This window comes from Drosophila biarmipes, chromosome X (genome assembly GCF_025231255.1).
Source record: "Drosophila biarmipes strain raj3 chromosome X, RU_DBia_V1.1, whole genome shotgun sequence".
Classification (NCBI taxonomy): Eukaryota; Metazoa; Arthropoda; class Insecta; order Diptera; family Drosophilidae; genus Drosophila; species Drosophila biarmipes.
Window position 1 is genome coordinate 25,218,503 of NC_066611.1, and position 24,964 is coordinate 25,243,466.

Below are 24,964 nucleotides of genomic sequence, written 5' to 3' on the forward strand. Positions count from 1 at the left end.
TTTTTTCCTGAAAACGTTTTTATAAATTTGACGTATTTGCCACATGCTCCCCTTTTTCCAGTGTGCTCCGGACGCAGGCGGTGTCCGGTTTGGCCGGCATCGACGGGACGACTGGTCTGTCCACCTCACTTGTTGCCTAGCCATAAATCATAACTCGATTGGGAGGGCGTGGCAGCGCCCCCACTTGGAGGAGGCAGAGTGCAGCATGGGCATCAACGGGAATTGATTGCGAACATCCCAAGATTGCAGCGGCTTAAAAAGAGTTTCGCCGGTTTCGAGTCCCAGGTTCGTAAATCAATCGTTGGTGGGGATAATCTCACCTGATGCGATTAGTCCAACCGGAGTTAATCGACTCGAAGCGGGCCATCGTCAGCGGGTATCGAGTTCCCAGTGCCAAGTATCGAGAACCGAGTGTGCAGTATCGAGTACCGGGTATCGCAAAAGTGGGCCAAGCCAACTTCATTATGGAATTATTGGCTGTGCGCTTTTCGCAAGCCGCTCGAGGGGAAAAGTGCGTGGATGTGCATTGCTCAAAAGGCCGGGAAACTCGCTTTTCTTATTAACTAATTAAGGCAGCTGCCAAGCCAGATGTTGCCACATTTTCCCCACTTTCAGCATTTGCCCCGGCGTGTGTGTTGCCAATTTAACGCTCTGGCTTTGTCGTCGCTTTGTGTCTTCGCTGCTGCCCCTTTTTTGCTCTTGTCTCGGGAAATTTGCATTTCCATTTGCCTGCAGCGGGCGCAAGTTGCAGCTGAAAAGGCGCCCCACGCCACACCGATCCAATTTTAATGAATTGCCGAAAATCGCACAAATGCTAAACGAAAATTCAATTTGCAGATATAACAACAAGCTGGAGAAAGGCCTAAGTCGAGCAAGCAGAGTGAAAAATACCCTTGGGAAAATGAGGAAAATTCAGTTAGAGGATGAAACTATCCAAAAAATGGGTAAGTACCTTGAGGAGTTTATATACTTTAATTGTTAGCTGTAATAAACTTCTTTAAGCCAATTATGTCGTAAAGGATTGAATTATAAATTTAAATTTAGGGCAACTGAATACGACTTGAGCTCAATGTATACAAGGATTTATATCGTAGTTACCTAAACTAAATAAAATAAGGAACTAAAAATCATTAGTAGGGAGTTAGTCTTCGTAAGATGAGCAACGAAATTACTGAGTAGGAAAACAACTCCGAGAGGCTTTTTTGCCGTCGTAACAATAAATAAATTGCACACTTGCGGACGTCGACGCCTTTGCAACTCTGCCAGCAAATTGCCGTGGATTGAATTTATGTGTGTCAGGGGCGTGGGAGGAGGAAGAGGGGGTTGCTCGGCAGAGGGCGTGGCACGCAAGCACACAGGCACAAAGATACACAAAAGACTCTTACATGCTTCATTATTTCTGTGGCTAAATTAAAGGATAATAGATTTATATGCTTGCCTGGGCCCGAACAGAAATCCATGAGATACACACACGAGTACGAGTATCTCGCAGATGCACGCAGTCGGAGCTGCAGTTGCACGCACTGCAAGCCAGGATTGTCGGCCCCAAGAAAAAATAAATAAAACGGGTGGAAAACAGATAAGGCTGTTATAAAATGGGCGAGCATTTGTATTTATTTATATAATTCTTGTTGTGTTTAATTCCTTTTCGTTATTTACTTTTACGAAGGCGACGTTTAAGTAAGTACTTACTCCTTATGATGTTATTTATCTAGAAAAAGGACAAAACGGCATCACTGGCCCACACACAGCTTTAAGAAAGTACAAGAATAATAACAAGTCAAACAAGGGCCGAGGGCATCTCGGGTTCTGCCGGGCCAACCCATGGTTCTGACAAAGAATTTTAAATGAAAAATATTTGAAATATCAAAAATGTTTATGTTGATTTTCCTCCTCCCTCCCCTCCGCACTGTCATTCTGCCCCGGTTATCCGCAGCTCAGGCAGGATTTTTCCCTTCACAACAAGTATGTCAAGCCAGACGAGATAAGTTTCGAAACGATATGAACGATCCGCTTAGTTATGAGTTCCTAATTATTATGATGCAGGTGGCTAGGAAAATAATTTAAAATATTTTGAGTTTAGTTATTGATGGATCATAAAGAGCAAATAGTTTAAGGTGAAATCAGAGGGAGTACAGTGTAGTGGTTTTCCTGTCTAAGTTTTTGCCTATTTGATTTATGTATTCCAAAGTAACAAGACCGCAATACGTGCCAAAGCACACAAGCAATGAGGGAACAGCGTTCAAACTAAGTGCGTTACTTATTTTGGAGAAAATGGATAGCCCATCATTCTGAATTAAAACTTATTAAAACTGGATAATCAAATAATTGTTTCAAAATGTCGGGAGGTGGATTGCATTGCCGTTTAAGTGGTTCTGAGTGGTTCGAATACCTTAGCGTATTTTCCATAGCATACTTCCCAGCCTTGGCCGCACTTATTTTGAAAATGAGGAAACCGCATTACAGTTTACCACAAATTCGGCCACATGGACGTGGACCCGACCTCCCGGAGTCCAGCCGGGAATTTACTTGAACTCTCTTTTAATTTTTGCTAATTTCTGCAGTTGTTGCCTTCGCCTGCCTTTCGGTCGTTAGGCAAATGATTAAGTAATTGCTCTGGCTCAGAAAGGGGCGGGAACCGGTGCTTGGGCTGTGGTTATGGGCTAGGGTTCGTTCTTGGGGACAGGGTCGCCGGCTCATGACCATCAGTGGCTCATTAGCTGGGCCCAAACACAGCAGGGCGAAGGGAAGCGAAAGTGAGAAGGGGAGGGCAGCCAGCTCCAAATGAGCAGAGGAATTACGCGGATTGAAGAGTGGAAAATTGAGTGCGGGGGCAACTTTAAGGCGAGGAGGATCGCGGAGTGGGCGCGTGGTGGTTTTATTGCATAAATTAACTTTGCCAAACAAGGTTTTGCAATTATTCTGCAATTAATTATTAATGCGGCCGCTGTCCGACGACCGCAGGGCGATCCATCCCGTTCGAGGTGTGGTAGGGGATTGAAAACCTGGCCACCGCCCTTTAAACGGACTTTAAGCCCCTGTCCCGGCACTTGAAGCCTTGCGGTCGAGTTGTCATCGCGCTCCTCGAGTCTACTTCGCCGTCTGTCACTTCATTACTGTCACATGATAACTGGAAATTGTTGAGTCCCGCCCTTGGCTTTAAGTGGCTTTCACCTTGGCGCCCCTCGAAACCCCCTCCATGCGTGGGTGCTTCCATAAAAAGGCGATACGGCCCGGCCACAAGGGAACTCATTACGACCAAGTCCGGCCAGCAAGTCGCACTTGCGGAGTGGGCGGCGAGTGTTTGTGTCCATTTGGAGTACGTTTTATGAGGTCCCCCAACCAGCCGCTCCCGAAGGCACCCCGTGCTTGTATTCGCCAGTGTGGCTGGGTGTCGCCAATCGAAGGCCGGCCACCCAGATACCCCGCCTTTTGATCAGACATCACTAATTGTGCCAAGTTCTTTGGTTACTTTGTTCTTCTCATTATGTTTGTAAAAAAGAGAATTTTAATATTTGAATGAGTAATTATTACAGATTGGCAATGAGCTCAGCAGAGCAGATCTTACATTCAGAGCAAATATTTCAGGTGAACCATCCGCATTTAGTTATTGTAGTTCCAAATAGTTTTAAATACAATTCTACCCCAGCTGAACAGCTTTAGAGGGTATCACAGAACAGCATCCGCACTCGCATCCGCTACTCCCAGACGCATTCTTTGTATTATTGGAAATCGTGCGCTTCGTTAGCGGCAAATATGTTGCAAAGTAGCCCCAGACAAGCACCTCACCCCGTTCCCATTCCCATTCCCATTCCCATTCCCATTCCCATCCCCCTGCCCTTTCCTTTTTCCGATTTTCAGATATTGACCAAGGAGAGGCGAGCGTTGAAAGCCTATTTCGCAGTGCCTCGCCACCACTTCTCCTGTGGATGACAGTTTCTTGGGCTCCGTCCTCTAAGACGCTTCCTTCTCGGCCGGCCTTCGGATTCCGCCCCAAAACGGAATTTCCGCCTCCCAGACGACTCTTTGTGCTCATGTGCGTCTCTCGGTTTTGGCTTTGTTGCCTCGAAGCTTATCATTTATTGCTGCTGATTGCTTTGGCTGTCCAACCACCCTTCGAACCCCCGACCAACACCCCCACCTCGCTTTTCAAACAACGTCCACCAAACCACCCATTGAAGGACACCCTCTTCGGATTTTGCATATGCATATGCGTGGCAAACGAAATGAAACGAATGCAGAAAAAAAGGAGGAAAAGTGGCAATAAAGAAATTTAATTTAGTTTTCAACTTTGAGATATATTGACGGCCCAACTCGGAGCCCCCTTTGTGAATGGAAATCGAAACGCATTTGTCAGCACTTCGTATTTAAACTTTTCGCCTTAAAGTGCAATTTTCAAACATTTTGCGGCGGATAAAGCGAGTGAACATTCAGATATGTTTATAATTTTTGCCCATGGAAAAGGGGACCTTTTTGGAGTTCGGATAAGGACATATGCTGTGGGGCTAAGGGGCGGCCGCTGTGAAGATATTAACCTTTCTAACTCTTTAATCTGCTATCAGGTCAATTTCTAAGCCGTGCTTGATAATATAAAAATTGATTATATATTTACATAGATACAAAAGAGTCCTTAATTGAATCTCTCCTATTTAAATGGGTTTACTCCACCTGGGCTTTAAGTGTGCTGTGGAGAGAGTAAGATATATTACAGCCCAAAATTGTCAAAATACTACTCACAAGTCGGCCTTGGACGAAGTGTCGGTTAAATTTCGAAGGGCCCGAAGGGACTCCCACTCACTTTTAGTTCGAGTTTTGTAGTCGACGGAGCAACGAGAATCCCAGTTTTGTGTCCCCTTATTTTTCGGTATTTCTGCAGCTGCTTTTTGATTGGTGAGTGAAACTCCGTCTCGAAACCCATACAGCCCCCACACATCGGTTAACCCTCTGAGGCCCCGCTTTTTCAGTGCGGGCGTAGAAATTGCCTGCGATTTTTATCATTTTAAATGGACGAACAACAGGGATGGCTGGGTGAGCCGAAAAAAACAAATGAAAAAATGTTGTGGCGCAGTCAAGTTGCGGGCATTTAATGCCCATTTAGCCATCCTTGTTGTTGCGATCTCAAAGGCGGATTTGCATTATAATTTATTGCACTGCCTGCATACGCTTTGTCCTCGTTTTCCCGCCCTACCCCACTCCCATCCCCGCTTTTCCATTTTCCCTCTCGCACTTTTTGCTCTGGCTAATTTCGATGCCAGGGCGCTGATAAGAGAAGCATTTCCCTAAATGAGTTTTCCCCCACCAGGAAAACTTCCAAGCCAAAGGCGTTGAAATCCACTGCTTAATCCTTGACGCCGCGGAAACATTTATAAATTATTAATTTCTCCCCTCTCAGCATCTTTCGACCCGTATTTTTTGGGGCGGGCTGGCTGGATTAGAGGCAGTTTATTCACATGTGGCCAAAAGAACAAAGAGCTGGCAGCTTAAACTGTCTCGTATTTTTATTAGTTCAAAGGCCGCGTTACACAACCACCAACCACCCTTCAACCCCCAACCACTCCGCCCATCCACCCACTTCACCCCAAAAACCACCCAAACGGTAGCTGCGACACGTAGCTTATTAGCTGCGAGAGCAAAACTTTCATCAGGTTCCGTAAGCCGGGTTCGGGAAAAACGTTCCAAGTCCATAAAGTAGAGTTTTCAATAGCCAGATTTCTGGTGGAATCGCGTGACTAACTGAAATTAAACCAAGCAAGGCTTTAGAGGTGACTCTCTAAAACTATGGCCCCAAAATGGGTTTCCTAAAATATTTTTATTTGTATATATTCAAAAAAGGTGTCTTGTCATAGAACACTCGCTTACTAATTTTCAGCTTACTGGCATGTTGATGAAGGGTAACTCTTTTTGAAAAAATTTTGGATATCAATAACGCTATTTTATAAGTTTAAATAAATGAATGAATGAATGAATAAAATTTAATAATTCCAAAACTTTACAAAAAAAAGCGAACACAAAAAAAAAGTTAATACGTTTGGTAGAATTTGGTATTTCCGTATAATTTGAAAAATGTTAAACGCAGGAGGCATTATAAATCGAGACCAATTCGGAACTTTTTACAAAGCCTATAGCATTAACTAATTGATATGTGATATAACGATTCCTTTGCTCTCAGGGGCTTAGAAAAGTAAACCCCAATTAGGGCCTGGAGTTTTGGTAACCTGTGCCGTTAGCGTATCGATTTTGAAGACAAGAATTCATGCATTTAAGTTAAATCTTAGTCATAATTCGGGCTTATCCCGCTCCTTTTTATGTGCAGAAATCTGGCCGATTAGGTTTACAACTGGCAACGGGAAATTGTTTAATTATTTAGTAACCCGATGCTTAAAAGCCTAACGAGCACAGGCCATGCTAATGATGGGCGTGGTAGCCTAGCAACAAGGGCCAGGAGGAGGTCCTAGCTCCGTCATAATTTGGCCAAAAATGTTGATGCCACCATTAAATCAGAGTCACAGAATCGTCCTTCTGCTGACCACAGAAGCTTTTAGCAAGCAACCCCCTCTTCCCTCGCCACTTCTGCCCACAGAAGTGTCAATAAACGTGGCCAAGACGGTGGATCGAGGGACGCACAGGAGGGCTGGGCAGGATCTGTCGCCCCTGGCCAGCTGGTGTCCTTAGCCCGGGCAAACAATAAAATATTCAAAGTTTATAATGTAAATTAACCCAAAGTTGCCTGATGTCCTGTCGCGTCCTCTCGGCCGCCGCCCCGCTTCATGAATTCACAATACACATGTCCCCCGGAGGTCACCCCTTTCGGCCCCCACAAGTTCCAATATTTCCGGGGTCCTTCTTGTTGGGGGTCTTCCAAGGACTTGCCCCGCCCCTCCTCCGCTTCCCCACCGCACTGTTTGGCTAATCAAATTTTATTGGGCCACTAAGTGCTGAGCGGGTGTGGCAGCTGGCTGAAAGCGTACCGAGAAAATTACCGGTACCAAAAGTATATTATAATGAGATCAATGTGAACAAGGCCTGGCTTCCGCTTCCGCTTCAATAAAAGCTTTTTAATTTTATTAATGTCAAACAATTGTTTAGTACGTTGGATAGCTACAGCTTTAAGTTTAAGTTCTTGAAGTAAAGATGTCTAGATGGTGTTTTTTATGGCCAAGGGATAGTTCTTCCACCCATAGCTTCCGATTCGTTCCAATTAGTTCATGTTCCTAGTTACTATGTGGGATATTTAGTTACCCAAGCCCATTTTGATCTTTAGTGCCTTGACTATATCTTCCTCATAACTGAGACCCGTCCTGTAAAGTTGACCTCTGATCGCAGCCGGCTCCTTGCCTTCCATCTCCCATCTCCAGACTTGGATGATAGGCTCTCCGGCCTAACTAGCCGCTTATTCATCAAAGCTCAGAAAGCCGAAAGCCGGGGAATGATGAATGCCCTCAGCAAATCGGATGAGATGCGAGCAAGTGGAAGAGCCAGGAGGAGGAGATGGTGATGGAAGCAGAGACTCCAGTGGTCACATCCCAGGGCCTGAGCCCAAGTGTTGTTGGGACATAAACATCTCCAGGCCCACATGAAATGTCATCTTTCATTAGATTAACGATTGTCCCAGTGGCGGGCAATGCTGGGACATGCTGGCGAGGGAGTCAGGGCGGCGTCCAGTGGCAAAGCTCTCTGCCCGAAATCAAATCTTCAACAATCTGTTCTGCCAAATGCCTCCGCACACAAAAGTGCTCTGGGGGGAGGGTGGGGGACGGGGAGTCCCCGGCATATGGCTCCCCGCAAAAAAGTGTCAAATGCGTGGGCACGGAGGCGGTGGCGGGCAGGAGTGAGGGGGAAGGAGTCCTCAGGCAGAGGGGGCAAAACGAGCCTATAGCGCCGGAACCACCAAGCCAGGACTCGGGATCCAGGACGACTGTCAACTTGAGCCTGACAAAGTATTTGCGGCTTGCCAGTCATTTTTTGTGTTAGAGGGAGGGGCGGGAGCTGTGTGTGTGCACTGGGAGAAAATGTTAGTGTGTAATATCAGTAGTTATCGTAGTGGAAGTTGAATATCAGTAGTGGCTAGCCATACGAATTGTTTTTATTTTTTGGTACACTGATAAAAAGAAAAGTGGTAAGTGCATTGGTTTGAAAACCAAGTTTTAATTGAATTTTTTGAATTCGTTTTAGTTCTAAAAATAACAACAAACCATTAAATAAAACAAATCTAGTTTACTTAACCATTTTCATTTGATTTAAGTATGAAATCCCTTTTCCTTAAAATTAAAATGTATAGTATCGCCAATGATAATAACCCTCTTTTTTAAATTAAATCACGAAAACGATTAGGCATTTTTAATCTTGTTCAAATTGCACTATCCTTTCTTGGAGTGCACCCATTTGTTGACTGACCAACAGAGTCGGGGCAGCGAAATTGCGAGTGGGGCAGCGTTGAAGAGTCAGCAGGAATAAAAGCAAATGAGGCTTGAACCAAATGCAAATTAATATGTGGTGCTGCAGGGCGGGACTCCCAACCCCATTGTCATCCCAACTGACCTCCTCTCCTGCCCTTTCCAGACACTGACCAGAACGACCATGTCCCTGGAACCCAAGGATATTTCCGTCACAGGAATGGATGAAAACGAAGTGTCCCCAAAAGTGGAGGAGAATCCGAACACAGTTCCGGTAAATGATATCATACCACAGAATACAACTGATGCTGCTCACATGGAGGAAATCGCCCAGAAATCTGAGGAGGATCCCAGAATTTTACCGCATAATGAAGACAACAACGCTATCAAGCAGGAAATCCCACACAAGTCGGAGGAGTCTCTAAATCGTGTCCCGAAAATGGAGATCATTGCCCAAAATGAAATTAATGATGCTCCCATGGACGAAGTCTCCCAGAAATCGGAGGAGGACTCCGATGATCTCTCGGAGGAAATTCCCCAAGGATCGAAGAAGGTGCCGAATCCTATCCCTATAATTTCTAATAAAACCGATTTCGAAACTAATGATGCACCAATGGAGGAGGTTCCCCAGGAATCGGATGAAGTGCCCCAGAAGGCGGAGGACATCCCCCAGCAATCGGAGGAGAAGGCTGTGACCGAAGTGGAGAGTGCAGTCAAATTGGAAAAGGAGGTGTCCTCCACTGTGGTGGTCATGGTGGAGCAGCCGAACACGATCATTGAGCTGGTGGATCTCTATGTGCCCCCCGTTTCCCTGGTCCCCAGCAAGGTGATCTTCATGAACAACGATGCACCGCGTCCCTTCTTCTCGCCAGCAGTGCCCCAGGCCCTGCCCAAGGACAACGCCACTTTGCTGTACACCGAACCAACCAGCACCTCGCTGGAAACCCCGTCCGGCTCCTCGGCCGCGACTGGGGATGCAGATGACAATACGGCGAAAGGCGGTCGTAGGCGTGGCCGGAAGCCTGCCACGCCTAAGACGGGTCCCACCAAACGGCGTCGTCGCGCGCAAATGCCACCTCCGCTGCCCCCACCCCCGAACTTCCTGGAGAACTGTATCAATCCGTTGGAGAATGAGATCTACCCCAAGGTCATCGTGCAGCCGGCCCACCAGCCTTGGGTGCTGCCCAGGGATCTCAATGGCGGGGATCCCTCGAAGGCGGAGGCGCAGCCGCCCGTGGCCGTCCCGGTCAGCGGCGAGGTGGCCACCTCGACCACCCAGTCTCAGCCGGCGGTCAGCGATGCCCAGCTGCGCCAGAAGCTACAGCTCTTCGGGCCGGATGTGCAGCTGACGCAGCTGCGGGGTCACGACCCCGCACGCTTCAAGGCCGTGCGGCAGGAGCCCAATGGCGACCAGACCCAGCTCATCTTCACCGCCCAGCAGCTGGTCTCGTTCAGCCACAACCACGGCAAGTTCATAGATTTGCTGTCGGCCCAGGGGCATCTGCCCACGCCCACGCCGGCCACGATTTCGCACTACTTCCCCGGACCTGGGGGTCAACTGCTGGCCAGTCAGTACTTTGCCAGTCAGCAAGGTGTTTTCAAGGCTCCCGATGCGACCTTCAAGGCTCCCGCTCCCGCTCCCGATCCGGTCTTTAAAGTGCCCACAAAGAGGCCTCCGCCGGCTCCCACCTCTGCACGCTTCCTAAATCCCACATATCTACGTTCCAGTCCCCGTCCCTTAAATGGGTTCCGCACGGCCACCGCCCCGTATGGCCCGGCTAAACTAGCTGCCCTATCTGCCCCAACTGCCCCAACCTCCCCAACTGCCCCATATACATTACGTGCATCAGCTCCAGCAGCTACGCCACCTGCATCATCTTCATCAACCCCGCCATCTGCTCCTGCCATCGCTTCTCCTCCTGCCCCGGAGATCAAAAAGTCGCCCTTCGTAATCACCCCGGTATTCGCGTTGCCCTCGATCCTCAAACACAAGTCGCAGGAGAAGCTGCGCAACACTTTGCAGGTCCAGCGAGCCAAGAAGGCAGCCGAGGAGCTGTCCAAGCTGGCCAGGACGATCCAGGGCAAGGAGCAGGAGGAAGCCGACAAGGAAAATAAGGAAGCGGACAAGGAAAAGGAGGAGGAGGAGGGCAAGGAAAAGGTGGATGCCAAGGATTCGCAGTCGTAAAGTCAAAGATAAGCTCCTATTTTAGACCACACAACAAACCTCTATCTGAGCCCCGCTTCAAACAAACAATTAAAAAAAAAAACCCAGCACTGGTAAAAATTTGTATAATTTATCTCATAAAATGTACAATAATTTAACACACTCCAAATAAACATCAAATAAAATAGCAATGCTAATTGGCTTTAATAAGTCGGCCAAACAAAATGGTTTGCTCTCGTGGTCTAGTGTAATCTTTTTGTCACTAATTGCAGACCGACGTCAACACTGCACTATTAACTGCGATAATTGGACCTCATTCGTTTGAAGACCAGATCAAATACACAAGGAAAGAACAGAAAAAAATCAAATTAATTGCAAGTGCGCCACTCGGGGATTTTGGGTAGTTTGCTGTCTATAAGGAACTTTTTAGCTTTAATGGGCACTATAATAATAAATAGATAAAAAGCTATAACACCAAAATTATATTAAATGAAGATCCAATGTTGGAGAATGTTTAATTTTTGAATATTTTGGGGTTACCTATAAGGAACTTCATAGCTTTTGAGCTCAAGTAATACTGTGTTTATAAACAACATTAAATAATGACAAAAAAAACAGCAAGTACACATAAGCATGCGTCGTTCTTGCTTAAATATTTTATTGCTTACGTGTAGGGAAGTTCTTAGCTTAATCATACAAAATACAAAAAAAAACGGTCACACAAAAAGTTATAAGTTAAGGGGATAACAAGTAAAACTGTTGTTCTTAAAGGCTCGGATGGAGAGGGGGCTTTTGGGAGTCTTGGGGAGCCACATCAACTACTTCCCGCTTGCGGTGAACTTGTAAGTGAACAACAAGCCGGAGTAGTGGACTGGCCCTTGAGTATCCACAGCGGCCGAATGGAAGGCACTGGTTCCTGTTCCGGGAACTGGTCAGTCGGCTGCCCTCTACTCCCCACCCTAGGGGAATCCCGGGGCGATCCTGACGCTCAATCCTTCGGCTTCTGGAACGCCTTGGCCTTCGGCATGGCCACCGGCAGGGAGCGGTCCACATAGGCGAAGTTGTCCACCACGCTGGAGGACAGGATGCCACCCATCACGAGCAGGGCTCCGGCGATGCTAACTTTGGACCACATGCTGATTCTACTCCGGGAATCGGGGTACTACGAGTGGCTGTAGGGTAACTAGCAGATGGAATGCGAAGCGAACGCGGGCGGAGCTGTTTGCAGTATGCGCGGGGCGCACGCCCTGCACGGGGCCTTATATACACCATAGTCCCCAAGTAGCACTCTCACCCAGAACCCAGAACGAAAAACCAGAGCCCGCGCGAAGCTTTGCCGCTGGATGTCCGATGTGCCGCCGGTCACGTCGGCCGGTCGCCTCCAGGTTCCACGGCAGGCAAAATAGGAAAAGCTCCCAGAAAGTACCGCCGACCGATGCATTTCTTTGCCTCTGCCACTACCCCATTATCGACTCATTAGATAAGCGCGATTCGCACTTCGAGGGCGAAAAGCTCTAGCATATGTGCGAATAGCTGCACTGCGAGAAAATCCTGGTTCGAGGACTGGAAATCACTTACGGGGGAGCCCAAAAGCATGCAGCAAAAAGCATTTTCCCCTCATAACGAACCCGGCGGAATTCCGAACTTGAAATAACTTGTTGCATAGTTTCAGACACATTTTTAAGTGTCTTTATAAATTACTTTTAAAGAAGAAATTAAATTTTAAAAGTTGTTGCTAAGTCTTTGTTAATTTAAAATGCCAATTTTTTTTCCTGTGCAATGCATAAACACAAGTCCATGCGAATCTGATATTTTTATATTTTCGCAATGTTTTTGTTTGTTTATTCGCGGACTCGGTTTATTGGCAATGTTTATCACGAACGCCTAATCTCAGAACGGGGTGCGTCACTATCTAAACAATTGGCGCCCAAACACGAATACATTTGAGAGCAAACAGCGACCCACTCGACCGATTTCCCTTTCATGTTTGGTTTTAAGTTTACACTATCTTTCTGCGGTTACAAACGCAGCAATATTTGCTTCATAGCCCGGCTGACCGGTAATAAAAAGCACGCAAATGAACAAGCCGAATTAGGAGACGTTAAGCACTCGCGATTAACTGCGAAAAGCGTACTACCGGCAAAGCTCTTTCGCAAGATTTACAATCTGCACTTTTTACGAGTAGACTTTCCTCAATAAAATGGGAATGCCTCAGCACAAACGAACGTCAAAGGGTGAGATCATTTTCAGATGGGGCATTTCGCAGTTTCAAACTCACGGAAGCGTCTGAGTTTTGTAAGACGATTGAGTCAGTAGCTATGATATTATTTTTTTTGGAAAGCTCTAAATATTCAAAGCTGCGTGACTCGCTTCATATCTAAACGGAACAGTACGGAAACTTCGAATGACAAACTCTGCATACTGTATATTAGAAATACATTCGTTCTATTATACATTTCAAGGGTTTTTTTGCTGTGTGTATAAAAGGAATAAAATAACCAAAAAATGTGTATACATCGATAGTACATCGGCTTCAGCCTCACTTAGTAGATAATTGAGTTGATAACAAGATTACTCAAGCACAGCGATTTGCTATAACTGCCTTGATTGAATGTGCTAATTTTTCGTGCTTTTTCCCCTCGTTTCGGCCATCTTAAACCGAAGTGTTGGCAATATTTTAGGCATCAGGAGGGGAGAGGGCGGGCGAGTCTGCCACGCTTTTAATCGCTGCAACAACAACTAATAAACTATGTTTAAATATAGCCCCGCAGATAACAACAACAAATTGCCAGGGGAAACTCTTCACATCCCCGCTCTTCGCGTTTGCCATTTACGCGCAGAATTAATCGAAGCCCATAAACAAAGACACCCCGGAACGGAGAAATACGTATTTGTGTGTATATATGGAGTGGGAACGGGTGGTCTGGAGGGCGGCTGACATCGTCGCATGCAGATAAACAGACATTAATAATAGAAATATTTGGCCCAAGAGCACCCGACTCGGGGCGGTGTTCGCGAACGAGGGCGTGGCACTGGCAAACAGATGGCCAACATTAGTATTCCGGGAGCTCTCTGCACCAACTACCTAAGCACTGAGAGAAACACATGAAGTTCGATTGGAGTTCGATTTTTTATGGATGAAAAGTACATATACTTTGCGAAGAACAGGTTGGCCTAAATGTATACTTAAAGTTTCTTTCGGTGTGGCTGGGTTCCTAATTCTTGTACATCAGTGCACATGTGCTTTGTGCTAAGGATCTGTTGTCCTGGGAACTCCAGTATGCATTCAAAGGGGCTTAGTTGGAGGACGGAACGTGAAAAATTCAAGGGAAAACTAGAAAGGAAGTTAACTTCGGCAAGCCGAAGTTTGTATACCCTTGCAGTTATAAGAAATAACCAACGCTAGTAGCACCATGTTACACTCTCAGTGATATTAAAAACAATTATTTCATTACTTACCTGACCGTTTCTTTGACAGCTATAAGTTAGAGTCGTCCGATTTTTGTAAAATGTAATTCAAAATTCTTAAAAATTCCAAAAATGCTAGTTCCGACTTATGTTCTACCTGCAATAGAAAGAAAACTGATAGGAAAGTTTTAGCTCGATAGCTTTAAAACTGATAGACTAGTTTGTGAAGAAACGGACGGACAGACAAACAGACGGACGGACAGACGGAGGGACGACCAGTGAAGCTGATCAAGAATATATACATATACTTTGTGGGGTTAGAAACGTCTGCGTTGCAAACTTCTGACTAATATCATAATACCCTCTGCAAGTGTATACTGAGGTATCACCTGCATCAATAGTACGTATTTAAGCAAATGATCAACAAGTTTTGCCCTAATGACTGGCACAGCATTTGCAAGTGAAATCTTCCTTGAATATGTGTAGTTTGAGAACTTGGTTTGCTGACTTTGTGCTCCTTTGTGTTTACATTTTGCCTATAGAGTAAGAGCTGAGATTGCGATAACTTATGCCGAGGTCCCTCGTTCTTAAGGTGCGGTATAAAAAACCCGGGGTTTTAAAGCTTTACCTTTTTAAATTCGTAATGCCCAATAACTGCGTTAAAGCCGGGTTATCTGCCGCTCCATAGAGCCCTTAAACTCCTTAGCCCGTCGAATGATTGGCGACAAGTCGCTTTTGGCAGCAGCGAACTCAATCGACTTCCGTTGTGCCAATTTTCGGTCTAAGCCACGACTAACCAAACCGAAGCCTAACCACTTGCCACCCACTCCAGCTGAGTGTTTGCTTCGTTTGTTCGCTTGCATTTCCTTCCGGCTGGCCCCCATTCGCCGGCAGGCGGAAGAAAAGTCTTGGCAATATGGACGGAAAACTCTGGGTGTGCTGGCGAGACCTCAAGTAAACAGGCAGCCAGCTAAACCATAGCCTAACCCAATACACTGTGCCGGAGCCATGTAAAACCCCTTCCCAGCCACTCACCAACACCATTTTCTTTTCCACAAATTGAATTCTCGCGCGCGCATTTTCATTTGGCAACTCGGAGTCGGTTGTTTGTGTGTATTTGTTTGTTAATTTTCGCACAGGAAAATTGCATCAGCTGAGGGGTTTCCAAGGGCCTCCCCCTCTTTTGCGCCAGCCGCAACAGGATAAATGCGCTGCAACTTTCCACGTGTGGCGACGGAGACTGCAGCGGGCAGGTGGCGAAGGGTGTGGCAGGGGAATTGCTTGGGATTGGAAAATCCAGCAGATCGATAGACAATCAACTAATGATTGCGTGCTGAAAGTTTGTTGTTGATAATAGGTTATTTATAGGTGCTGCCCTCAAAAGCTACACTTGCCTAGAACCTCAAAGGTACATCTCATCCCATCCTACACAAAAAAGATCATTCACTGTCACTTTGCTGATAGCTCTTATCGGCAGAGCCCAAGTGTGGGGGTTGCATATTCATTTATGAGCAAATTTCGCGTGTCTAATGCACTGCGACCTGCTGGACTTTGGCCGTGTGTGCGCAATTAAATTTTCAATGTAATTTCACGCACAAATGCCTCCAATTGCCAGGCGGATGATGTTGCAATTTCCCCCTCCGAAGCCCTTCTGCATCTAGGGCCCTAATACACTCCTCTCCGACTGCAACTGCTTTAATCACAGCTTAGGTTAACTTGAGAGCAGATGGGCAATTTATTTAACTTTGGGTCTAGAGAAGGAAGCTTACAACATCCCATATTTACTAGGGATATGATGGCCTATTGGGCGTACCTACAAACAGAAGCCACTCGTAAAACACGTGATCGCCTTTGAAACTTTCCAACTCTGTGCTATTGGTGCGACCGCCATAGTGTATTCCATGAAGCGGCATAATCATCATAATCGCGTTGACACTACGAGCGAACGCCTGGGAGTGCGACAGATACGGTGAGGGGCGAAACGCATCGGGTGCAAAAACACTTTCAGGGACCCCGGCCCCCTCTCACCGGCTTTCTTTATGCCGCCGCCTCTGCCGTCGCGCGATTAGCGATTGCTTATCAATTAACACAGTTGGCCAGCTATCAAAGTGGATGCCTCAAAGGCCTCGTCGATAAGGCGAAATAAGTCGACCGAACTCTGGCAAGCGGCTTAAGACTCGCAAACCCCAATGGGAGTGGACGGGGGCGGGGGCGGGGGCGGGGGCGGGCGCCCTGTGAGCCATATGGGGTGTCGCCTTCGCAGCGCCGTAATCATGGCTTAATGGCCGTTTATAATGACGCGGACACAGATATCAATGTGTATCGATGAAGCCACTTGGGCGGAATAAGCCGAAGGTGAAATAAAGGGGACCCAACGATTGTGATAAACTTTTGCGATCGGGCTTTGAATTGTAATTGAAACAAGCAATAGGGAACGTAGGTCCGTTCTTGAGTTGGAAAAATATCGAAACAACTTTTCCAGTACTTTTCAATCCTCAGGCTGCCTACCAAAACTGCACTTTTGGGATTTTGCTGGCGTGTAAGTAAATACACTTCCGCACGCGTTGCCTGAAAACAAAGAGCAACGGCCCTCAAATTATTTTAAGCCACCCCACGAACCGCTAGCCCTCCCCGCCCATGGTCCACCCCCTTTTGTGCTATGAACTGAGAGCGTTGTAATGTGCGTTAATAAATTTGATTTTAGATTCTCTCTCGAGCCATCAACTTAAAGTGTCGCTCAGCCATCCTCCCACGTCCCATTTGCCAAAAAACACCACCCACCACTCCAGAATCTCGTTTTTATCAGTTTAATGGGCGGGTCGTAATGCAATTTGTAGCCCCCCTCGGAAGCCTCTGTCTCTGCTGCTGTGTAAAGCAATTTTGATAAATTTATGTGGAATACGCTTTCATGATAAGCTAATTAAATTCAATCGCTGTAACCAACTTGCCCGAAAACCGAAATGCCACTCCCCTCCATTCCCCTGAGCACCCCTTTTCCCCTGCGCCACTGGCCTCCTGCTTTTGGTTTGGTTAAAGTTCAGCGATTGTTTCCATATCGTTGGATAAACTAAAGTGGGAAAATTAGCGACAAGCGAATGGTTTTTGGCCGAACAGAAAATCAAAAGGGAGCGCGGAATTGTGAGGCAGGTTAAGTTGCGAAATTGAGATTTTTGCGTTCCCAAGAACCTTGTAATTCCTGTACCTTTAAGCCCTATATCACAAGTCAAATAATCGATATAAATTATCGATTATAAATTATCAATTACGAGCTCAGCGAAGTTTGGCATTCCTCATTCTGACCTCATTTCGCAAAATTATTGCAAAATTACGTAATACTTTCGGTCCGTAAAATAGGTATTACGATTTTTGACAAAAATAACAATAATTTTTGCGGTTTTTCAATCGTAACTTGGTCAAAACGATGAGCACAGCTAAAAGACCGACTGTTTTGAGCAGCTAACAACATAAGCTTGCAATCCCTATTACTTGTAAAAAAAATAATTTTTTGACCCATTTTCTCACTTTTTAAGGTCACAAAATTGTGACAATTTTTTTGGAAAAAATTGACAAAAAATAAAGTTTCCAGATTTTAATGGCAATCGATAGGGAATTCAATTACGAGCTTAGCGAGCTATAACATTCCTTAATCTGATCATTTTTTGCAAAATGAACGCAAAAATACGTAGTCTTTTCGGGCCAAAAAATAGGAAGTAAGATTTTTGGCCAAAATAAATATATTTTTTGCGCTTTTTCAATCGTAACTTGGTCAAAACGATGAGCACAGCTAAAGGACCAACTGTTTTGGGCAGCTTACAACCTAGGCTAGCGATCATCATCACTTGTAGTAAAATTAATTTGTTGACCCTAAAACACTAATAAAATCAAAAATGTCTAGGCCATCAAAAATGAGTGCCCAAAATCAGTTTAAAGCACTTCCAATTAGCGCTGGCCAACTAATCCAGCCCAGTGTCCCTGTCACGATATGTAATGGAAGGCGACATTATTGTGCAGATACTATTCCAATTTCATTTCAGAGCTGCAGGAAAATCCGTGACGATTTGGACAAACATTGTGTAAATTTTGTGGAAAAACATGCGCCATTAACATAATTATAATTAGGCCCGACAAGCGAATTAAATTCAATTTTCATTATTTTTAATGAAGAATGTGCATGGAAAAAACCGGAGCAGCGCCGGTGGCTGGGGCTCGGTAGTGGAAAAAACACGACCACATCAACATATTTATCGCATTTGGCCAGCTCCGTGTCTTGTTGCATATGTTTGGGCGTTCATGCGAGAGCCCGATTTGCATATTAAACGCCGAACACAAGGATAACGATAATAAATCGAGCCTAATGGCAGTCGGGGACAGGCGGTCACATTCCGGGAAAGCACACTCCCTCTGTTGTCGCAGCATGGGTTTTTAAAGAGATCCTCTGGCACTGAAAACTCCACGGAAAAGACTAGGATTTTAAAAGCACTTCTAAAAGCCTAAAAGGATGAACAAAAATATTTTCAAACGGGTTTTCTCTGAACTATGCTTAAAGCGACCTGATATTTTTAAAAAGTTGCTCCATTGATTATGTGTTTTTTCACTTGTGCGAAGCTCTTCACCGACTTGCATTCGCTTCCATTTCCCACCATCAATAATCAGAGGCCGATTTGTTTGCATCTCGGCGTGCCGTCGGCAGCAAAAATGCCGATCATCCCATCAGTATTTGCCGGCACTTCATCAGTGGGTAAAGGCCAAAAATCTAGTAATGCACGCCATGTGGCAACTTTAAAGTCTTGTGAAAACATTTGGCGTCATTACAGAATGTGACTCGCGTCTGGCGAGAAAAATCATAAAAATAAATATGTGTTATGCTAACGAGTACAATGCCAGCAAAGGGTAGAAAGTTGGCAAATGAGTTTTGGGAAATATTTATCATCTGTCCCATGCGAGATGGGACTTGAATGGAAAGACCGCTCTCCGCGTTTCGGAGGCGATGCTGTGGCGCTTAATTAAGCAGATGTGCATACGCAATAGCGAATGGTCTTTGCCGACGGTCTTGGTTCGGATTCGCCTTCTTTCACTTTGACCCACGCGGAGATTTGCATAATTCGGCCATCTAAAGTGTCTTGCCAATTTGGTGCACACAAGTGTGCTGTTCATGCGAAAAAAGAGAATCGCAAATCGCGCACAGCGCAAACCGGTTGGCTTGCAAATCAAAACACGGAACACCTGTTGAGGTGTTTTCCGCCCAGGGCAGCCAGCTGTTTGGAAACAGAGTTGCCAGGGCAAATACTTTCTGTTTCTTAAGATACAAAAGCAGCACTAAAAACTTTTATTATTTAAATTCTGATTATTGAAATATATTTTCCAAGCAAAACAGTACTTTGTGGGTGCAGGTATTCTAAAATATGTTCTCCATAAAATCGGATCATTTTATTATTAGCTTATTCATTTTCTTTTCATTTTTAACATTTTAATCAACACTGATAAGCAGCTACTTGCTGAAAAAATAATTATCTACTTTCGCTTAGAGAATTTTTTTTTAAATATTTATGTATTTTTTCTTTACTTTTTTACTTATCTTTTTTAAGTCACCAGGGTGACTTTCGAGGCCTGATTAATTGCCTCGGCTGATTAAGACTGGCGGAAAAATCGTTGCATAAGTAATACCGCCTGGGCCAGCGAATGTCATTTGAATTGGATTTGGGAATGGGAAGTTGAGGGCGAGCATTTCTCTTCGCGGTGACCCACATTTCTGCCGTATATATAGTAGCCGCAGGGCAGAGTGTTATCATCAGTTTACGAGCTCAGCTCGCCAATCCCACTTCGTTTATCAAGTGCCAGTTCAACCCAAGCGGAACCGACAACAACATGAAGGTTAGTCCCACCATCTGTATAATCGGCTTGGACACTGTAGATCGGATACTCAACAACTATCCTTGGTCTTAGGTTTTCATCTGCCTGATTGCCTGCGTCAGCCTGGCCCAATCCGGATTCATCGGAGGTGGTGGCAGCGGCGGTTGGTCCTCAGGAGGTTCCGGAGGTTGGTCCTCCGGCAGTCCGCCCACCATCGTCAAGGTCATCAGCGAGGAGGCGCCCGCGCCTGCCTGGTCCGGTGGCTACTCCGGTGGTCATGGCCACGCTGCCGAGGAGCTGAAGATCATCAAGGTGATAAGCGAGGGCGGTCACTCCCACGGTCACGATCACGGCCACGACCACGGCCACGGTCACGGCTCGGAGGTCAAGATCGTCAAGGTCATCCAGGAGGAGGACCGTCATGGCCATGGTCACGGATACGACTACTCCAGCGGCGGCGGTCACCACGGAGGTCACCAGGCCGAGGAGGTCAAGATCATCAAGCTGATCAGCTCCGGAATCGCCGATGGCGGTAGCTCCGGCTGGTCCTCCGGCGGTGGTTGGTCCTCCGGCGGTGGCTGGTCTTCCGGCGGCTGGAACTAAGATCCCAGAGCCCAGATCCCAGGAAACTGATCCTTAGCAATCCAGTGCCTTGATGTCAACTCTTTTGTTTCTGTTGTTCGAGTTGTTTGGCGATATTGGCTCCTTTGATGCTACGAAAATATTTTTAAGATAGAGCACGCTTTTTGTGTGTGCGCTTAGGAACCATTTGTTTTTTGTTAGCCGTTTATAAAATATTAAGAAAAAACAAAGCTCACTGTCTTGTTCTTTGTCTGTCGCTTGGAAAGCCCCAATAAGTGATTACTCATGTTCGGGGGTTTTTTTTAGAGCTTCTTTTTGGCCGGTTCTGCTTTTCACTTAACCCATTTTGCAACACTTTCGATTGGCGATTGCATAGTGTATTCAAAACCTGTTTGAAATATCGCTTTGAAGTAAGCTTTTCAAGTGGCGTATTATATCACACAAGGGTTTCAAATCGCTTGGCAGTTTTTTGATGAAAACAATCATATTATATGACAAATTTCCGACAATCACGTTGTTAATTTGCATTTGCTCCGTGATTGGCACTTGACATATTTTTCTGGCCCTCTTTATATGAGATATTTTTGGTAACTTTTTGGTAAGCAAAATGTATATTTTTTTTCTATGCGAGAAGCTTTAAACATTTTGTACCCTCAGTTCGGAATGGGTTAAGCTCAAGGTTATTTCGTGCTAAGCAGACTCTTAGCAAAAGGAATGAAGCCCATACCGCCTGGTAATTATGACCATTCTGGCTATGCTGTGAGACAAGTAATTCCCCCACCAAAAGATATAATTGCGGATGCGTCTCGGCTTTGTTGTGAGTTTCCATCATTATACCTATTATATTTGATGGCGCCGTAACTAGTTTTGTATGGGATCTGAAACCGAAAACGGATTTAAATCTTCGGTTCTTCGTTTTGTTTTTATTTCCAAGTTCGTGAGGTCCGATTTTTTGATCAGCTTACATATTTTAAGCCTTAATTGCATGATAGGGAGACTAAATAAGATTGCATTTATAATAATCCCGTGCATATTTACCAATTCCAATTCGATCTGCAATCGATTTCCCAGCCCGTAGATTAAAAACAAGCGTTTGTCGGGCCATATAAAACACTATAGACCCCGTTGAATATTCACTAATTGTATGGCTATAACTCAAAGGTTGAAATAAATCGTTATAAAATGTGGACGGCCAAAAAAAAATGTCTTCCGACTGTGTAAACTTAAACTAACGATAATGTTTATCGTTAAATGGTTTTTGCGCACTTTATATTTATTTACGTTGCACAGCTCAGCCCTGGCCTTTTGAAAATGTTTTCTGGTACTGTGTTAAGGTAATAAAATGCTAATAAGGGAAATTACCAATGAATTACATTAGCCATTCACAACTAAACAAACACCAAATGCAATGTCTTCATTTGTAGCTGGTTTTCTAACAATGTTTCTTTTACAAACGCAAATTAGCCCTGCAAAATATTGATTAGAATGGGTTTCCTTGATAATCCGATCACAAATTCGCCCATTATATCGCGGGTCCGCCGGGCACTCCAGTCGAACATGGAAAATCACCGACAATCAGCGGGAAATGTATGGCTCATCTATCAGATCGAGAAGTGAAGGTTGGCCCTGTCCAACTCGGCCAACCAACATCGGAACCGAGTTGGCGGACCGACAATTAATAAGCATTCTGTTTGACCCATCGCCACTGCGGGCCAAGAGTTAATGGAGCCCGATCGCGTTGGCCGAATCAATCAAGATCGAAATTGTGTTGGGTACAGAGAGGGAGAAGGTACCTGTACAAAATACAAGATGTAGTCCGAAAAAACGCAGTTGTCTGAGGTACACCTCGGCATACCCTCTTGAGATTGGTAAAAGGTAGATATTGGTATAAGATTGAGATACAGATACAAAGTAATGTTGATGTACTTATAGAGCAAAATGCTTCTCATAAAGTCATAATTACCTACGTAATCGAATTATGGATGTATAATATATATATTTAGTGGCCAAGAATAGCCAGAAACATAAGTCTTATTTTATTTTTGGAATTCAGTACCCGTAATAAGTACACGCTTGTAAAGACTTGCCCACTCTAATCAGGCAATATCCACCTCTAGCTCGTGCGATCGCCAGCTATTTATTGGATCATGCTGCGGGCAGCTATTGTTTATTATTTTTGCAACTTTGTGTCGATTTCGATGAATTGCATAACCCGCTATCAAATGGTCTCAGCCGGGCGAGTGCAGTGTCGCTGTGGCGAAGGCTTTCCACTGCAAGTTGGCCTGGATTGCAACACCGACCGGGACATAATTTAGCTGGAAGCCCTAAGCCGCGGGTTGAGATGGGATGGAGGGTACGGATTGGTATGTTGTGGATGTTATGGTCGGGGTTATAGGGATGGGGTGGGGTCAGGGCCGTTGCCCTCGTGCAGACAGCTGGACGACGGCGATGATGGTGATGGTAATGACGATGCCGCAACTAGTGTGTGCAATTAGTGTGTCATACACGAGCAGACTCCACACAGTGTTAAAATTTTCATGGGATTGGGGAAAATGTATGGGCTTACAGCAGCGGTCGGCAGCGCTCACGCATAGCGTAGAACAGAGGTCTGAACACACATACCATCACGAGTTTGCAAGGAACACTCACACTAATGCAAGTCAAGTTTGTGATGGTAAGTGTGTGCCGACCGCTGGCTTACATTTGTATCTTATTTTCTTTGAAAACTGCTTAAATTATATCTACACATAGGGCTTCTGTCTGTTACTATTTCACTTGAATTGGATTGGACAAGGCCCACTGTGCGCCGCGGCAGTTGGGGCAGGGTTAAGTGAGCCAAGCTGGTTGCCGAGCATCTGACCATCTGAGCATCCGAGCCAGCGGGCCATAAAAGCCGCGGCCAAAACGCTGCAGACCACAGTCGAAGATCGCTCTTCCAGCCCGACACAGTCGCAGTTCCTCTCGAAGCAATCAATCTTCATCTCCAAGCACCAAACTCGTCGACATGAAGGTGCGACAAGTGGAGGCTTTAAATATCGCGGATTAACGCCTTCGTAAAAAGCGAAACCCTATTTTTTGTGATCCCTTTTTTTCTGTTGTGTGTGCCTTGTGAAAATGAACTCCCAATTAACGCGCTTCCTGCCAATCTCTTGCAGGTTTTCGTCTGCTTACTAGCGGTTTGCAGCATGGCCCAAGCGGGATTCCTGGGCGGCGGAGGAGGCAGTGGTCTTAGCTCCGGCTGGTCCTCCGGCGGCGGCGGAGGAGCATATGGTGGTGGCTACGGCGGTGGCCACGGAGGCGGCGGTGGCTACAGTGGCGGCTACAGTGGCGGCCACAGTGGCGGCCACGGTGTCAGCGGAGGCACCGTTAAGATCATCAAAGTGATCACCGATTCCGGAGCAGGCGGTGGCTACGGCGGTGGATACAGTGGTGGCCATGGAGGTGGTTGGGCAGGTGGCTCCTCAGGCGGCTACAGCGGAGGCCACGGCGGTGGCTGGTCTTCGGGGGGCGACTACAGCGGTGGTGGCGGATATGGAGGTGGTGGCTACGGAAGCGGCGGCAACGTCAAGATCATCAAGGTCATCTCCGACTCCGGCTCGAGCGGCGGCTATGGCGGTGGCTACGGCGGTGGCTACGGCGGTGGCTACGGCGGTGGTTACGGCGGTGGCCACTCCTCCGGCGGCTATTCCTCGGGAGGTGCCTCCAGCTTCTCCTCTGGCGGCTGGGCTCCTCAGGGCGGTTGGGCCAAGAGCAGTTGGTAAACGCGCTCCCCTGGCCAACGGCTACCATTTTGTTACTGTTTATTACTGACCTTACTTGTAAATACTTCCCAGCATTAACGAATAAAACAAAGAGGGTGTTTAAGTTGAGCCAATCTACCATGAAAAAAAATAATGTAGTTTATTTTTCACTTTAATAGGTTTGCAAAATAATGAGAACCGAAAGATCTCAACAATTTTTCTGATGCATCGTTTACAGTCAGGTTAGGCTGGTGGATATTTTAGTTAAGTCTTCAATAGTCTGCCCTTAACTAATATTAGAAATCGTAAGTCGTTTGAAGTGGGAGCTATTCGAAACTATTAAACAATATTCCCACTGAATCTGTCATAGAAATTTCTCTACCTCACCGCCACCATAAAGTTGTCTTCCATTTTATTTATCGATGGTAAGCCACAAAATTTGACAGTTGTCAGGTGCTGCTGCTGTGTTGGCAATGTTTTATTTCACATATATATATATTTGTTTTTTTTTTCAGTTTTGGTTTTTTGTGTTGTGTTAACCCTTCGTTAACCCCATACGCATGTCGGGCCAGCTGTCCCCGTCCTTCGCCCGTGTGTACATATAGTAGATATATTCCGCCACCGCCCCCCAAAAACCAACGGCTTCCTACGCGCCAGACGCAATTTGTATGCAAATTTCCATGAGAATCTCAACACATGCAATAACAACAACACAAAGGACACAGCGGCAGCAGCAGTGGCAACAAAAAATTGACTGAGCATGAATGCAGAGCGGGAGGGGTTTTTGCAACCAATTGGTTACAAATACATAATAAGAAATGGACAAA

At 45.8% G+C, this 24,964-nt stretch overlaps 4 protein-coding genes across 4 annotated transcripts; 3 read left to right on the plus strand and 1 right to left on the minus strand.

Annotated features, from left to right (window-relative positions):
* The first annotated feature begins 4,787 nt into the window (after positions 1 to 4,787).
* LOC108027483 (proteoglycan 4) lies at positions 4,788 to 10,904 on the plus strand. Its single transcript, XM_017098928.2, has 2 exons — positions 4,788 to 4,890; positions 8,560 to 10,904. Exon 2 carries the CDS (start codon positions 8,578 to 8,580, stop codon positions 10,576 to 10,578), a length of 2,001 nt encoding a protein of 666 aa, XP_016954417.1. The 5' UTR covers positions 4,788 to 4,890; positions 8,560 to 8,577; the 3' UTR covers positions 10,579 to 10,904.
* A 253-nt stretch (positions 10,905 to 11,157) lies between these two features.
* On the minus strand, positions 11,158 to 11,800 carry LOC108027630 (uncharacterized). Its single transcript, XM_017099152.3, has one exon. It carries the CDS (start codon positions 11,690 to 11,692, stop codon positions 11,546 to 11,548), a length of 147 nt encoding a protein of 48 aa, XP_016954641.1. The 5' UTR covers positions 11,693 to 11,800; the 3' UTR covers positions 11,158 to 11,545.
* A 7,769-nt stretch (positions 11,801 to 19,569) lies between these two features.
* Positions 19,570 to 20,595, plus strand: LOC108027520 (keratin, type I cytoskeletal 10). The gene is made up of 2 exons (XM_017098962.3): positions 19,570 to 19,836; positions 19,909 to 20,595. The coding sequence occupies exons 1-2, from the start codon at positions 19,831 to 19,833 to the stop codon at positions 20,416 to 20,418; spliced, it is 516 nt and encodes a 171-aa protein (XP_016954451.1). The 5' UTR covers positions 19,570 to 19,830; the 3' UTR covers positions 20,419 to 20,595.
* Positions 20,596 to 21,136: 541 nt separating this feature from the next.
* LOC108027505 (uncharacterized) lies at positions 21,137 to 24,262 on the plus strand. Its single transcript, XM_017098949.3, has 3 exons — positions 21,137 to 21,156; positions 23,311 to 23,407; positions 23,553 to 24,262. Exons 1-3 carry the CDS (start codon positions 21,137 to 21,139, stop codon positions 24,156 to 24,158), a joined length of 723 nt encoding a protein of 240 aa, XP_016954438.2. The 3' UTR covers positions 24,159 to 24,262.
* The last annotated feature ends 702 nt before the right edge of the window (positions 24,263 to 24,964 follow it).

What these genes read in the sequence shown, in the direction of transcription:
- LOC108027483 (XM_017098928.2), top strand. Translation starts at nt 8,578, where the DNA reads ATGTCCCTGGAACCCAAGGATATTTCCGTCACAGGAATGGATGAAAAC.
- LOC108027630 (XM_017099152.3), bottom strand. Translation starts at nt 11,692, where the DNA reads ATGTGGTCCAAAGTTAGCATCGCCGGAGCCCTGCTCGTGATGGGTGGC.
- LOC108027505 (XM_017098949.3), top strand. Translation starts at nt 21,137, where the DNA reads ATGACCATTCTGGCTATGCT. An exon ending in ATGACCATTCTGGCTATGCT is followed by an intron (nt 21,157 to 23,310) that starts GTGAGACAAGTA and finishes AAAACGCTGCAG; the next exon opens with ACCACAGTCGAAGATCGCTC. An exon ending in CCAAACTCGTCGACATGAAG is followed by an intron (nt 23,408 to 23,552) that starts GTGCGACAAGTG and finishes AATCTCTTGCAG; the next exon opens with GTTTTCGTCTGCTTACTAGC.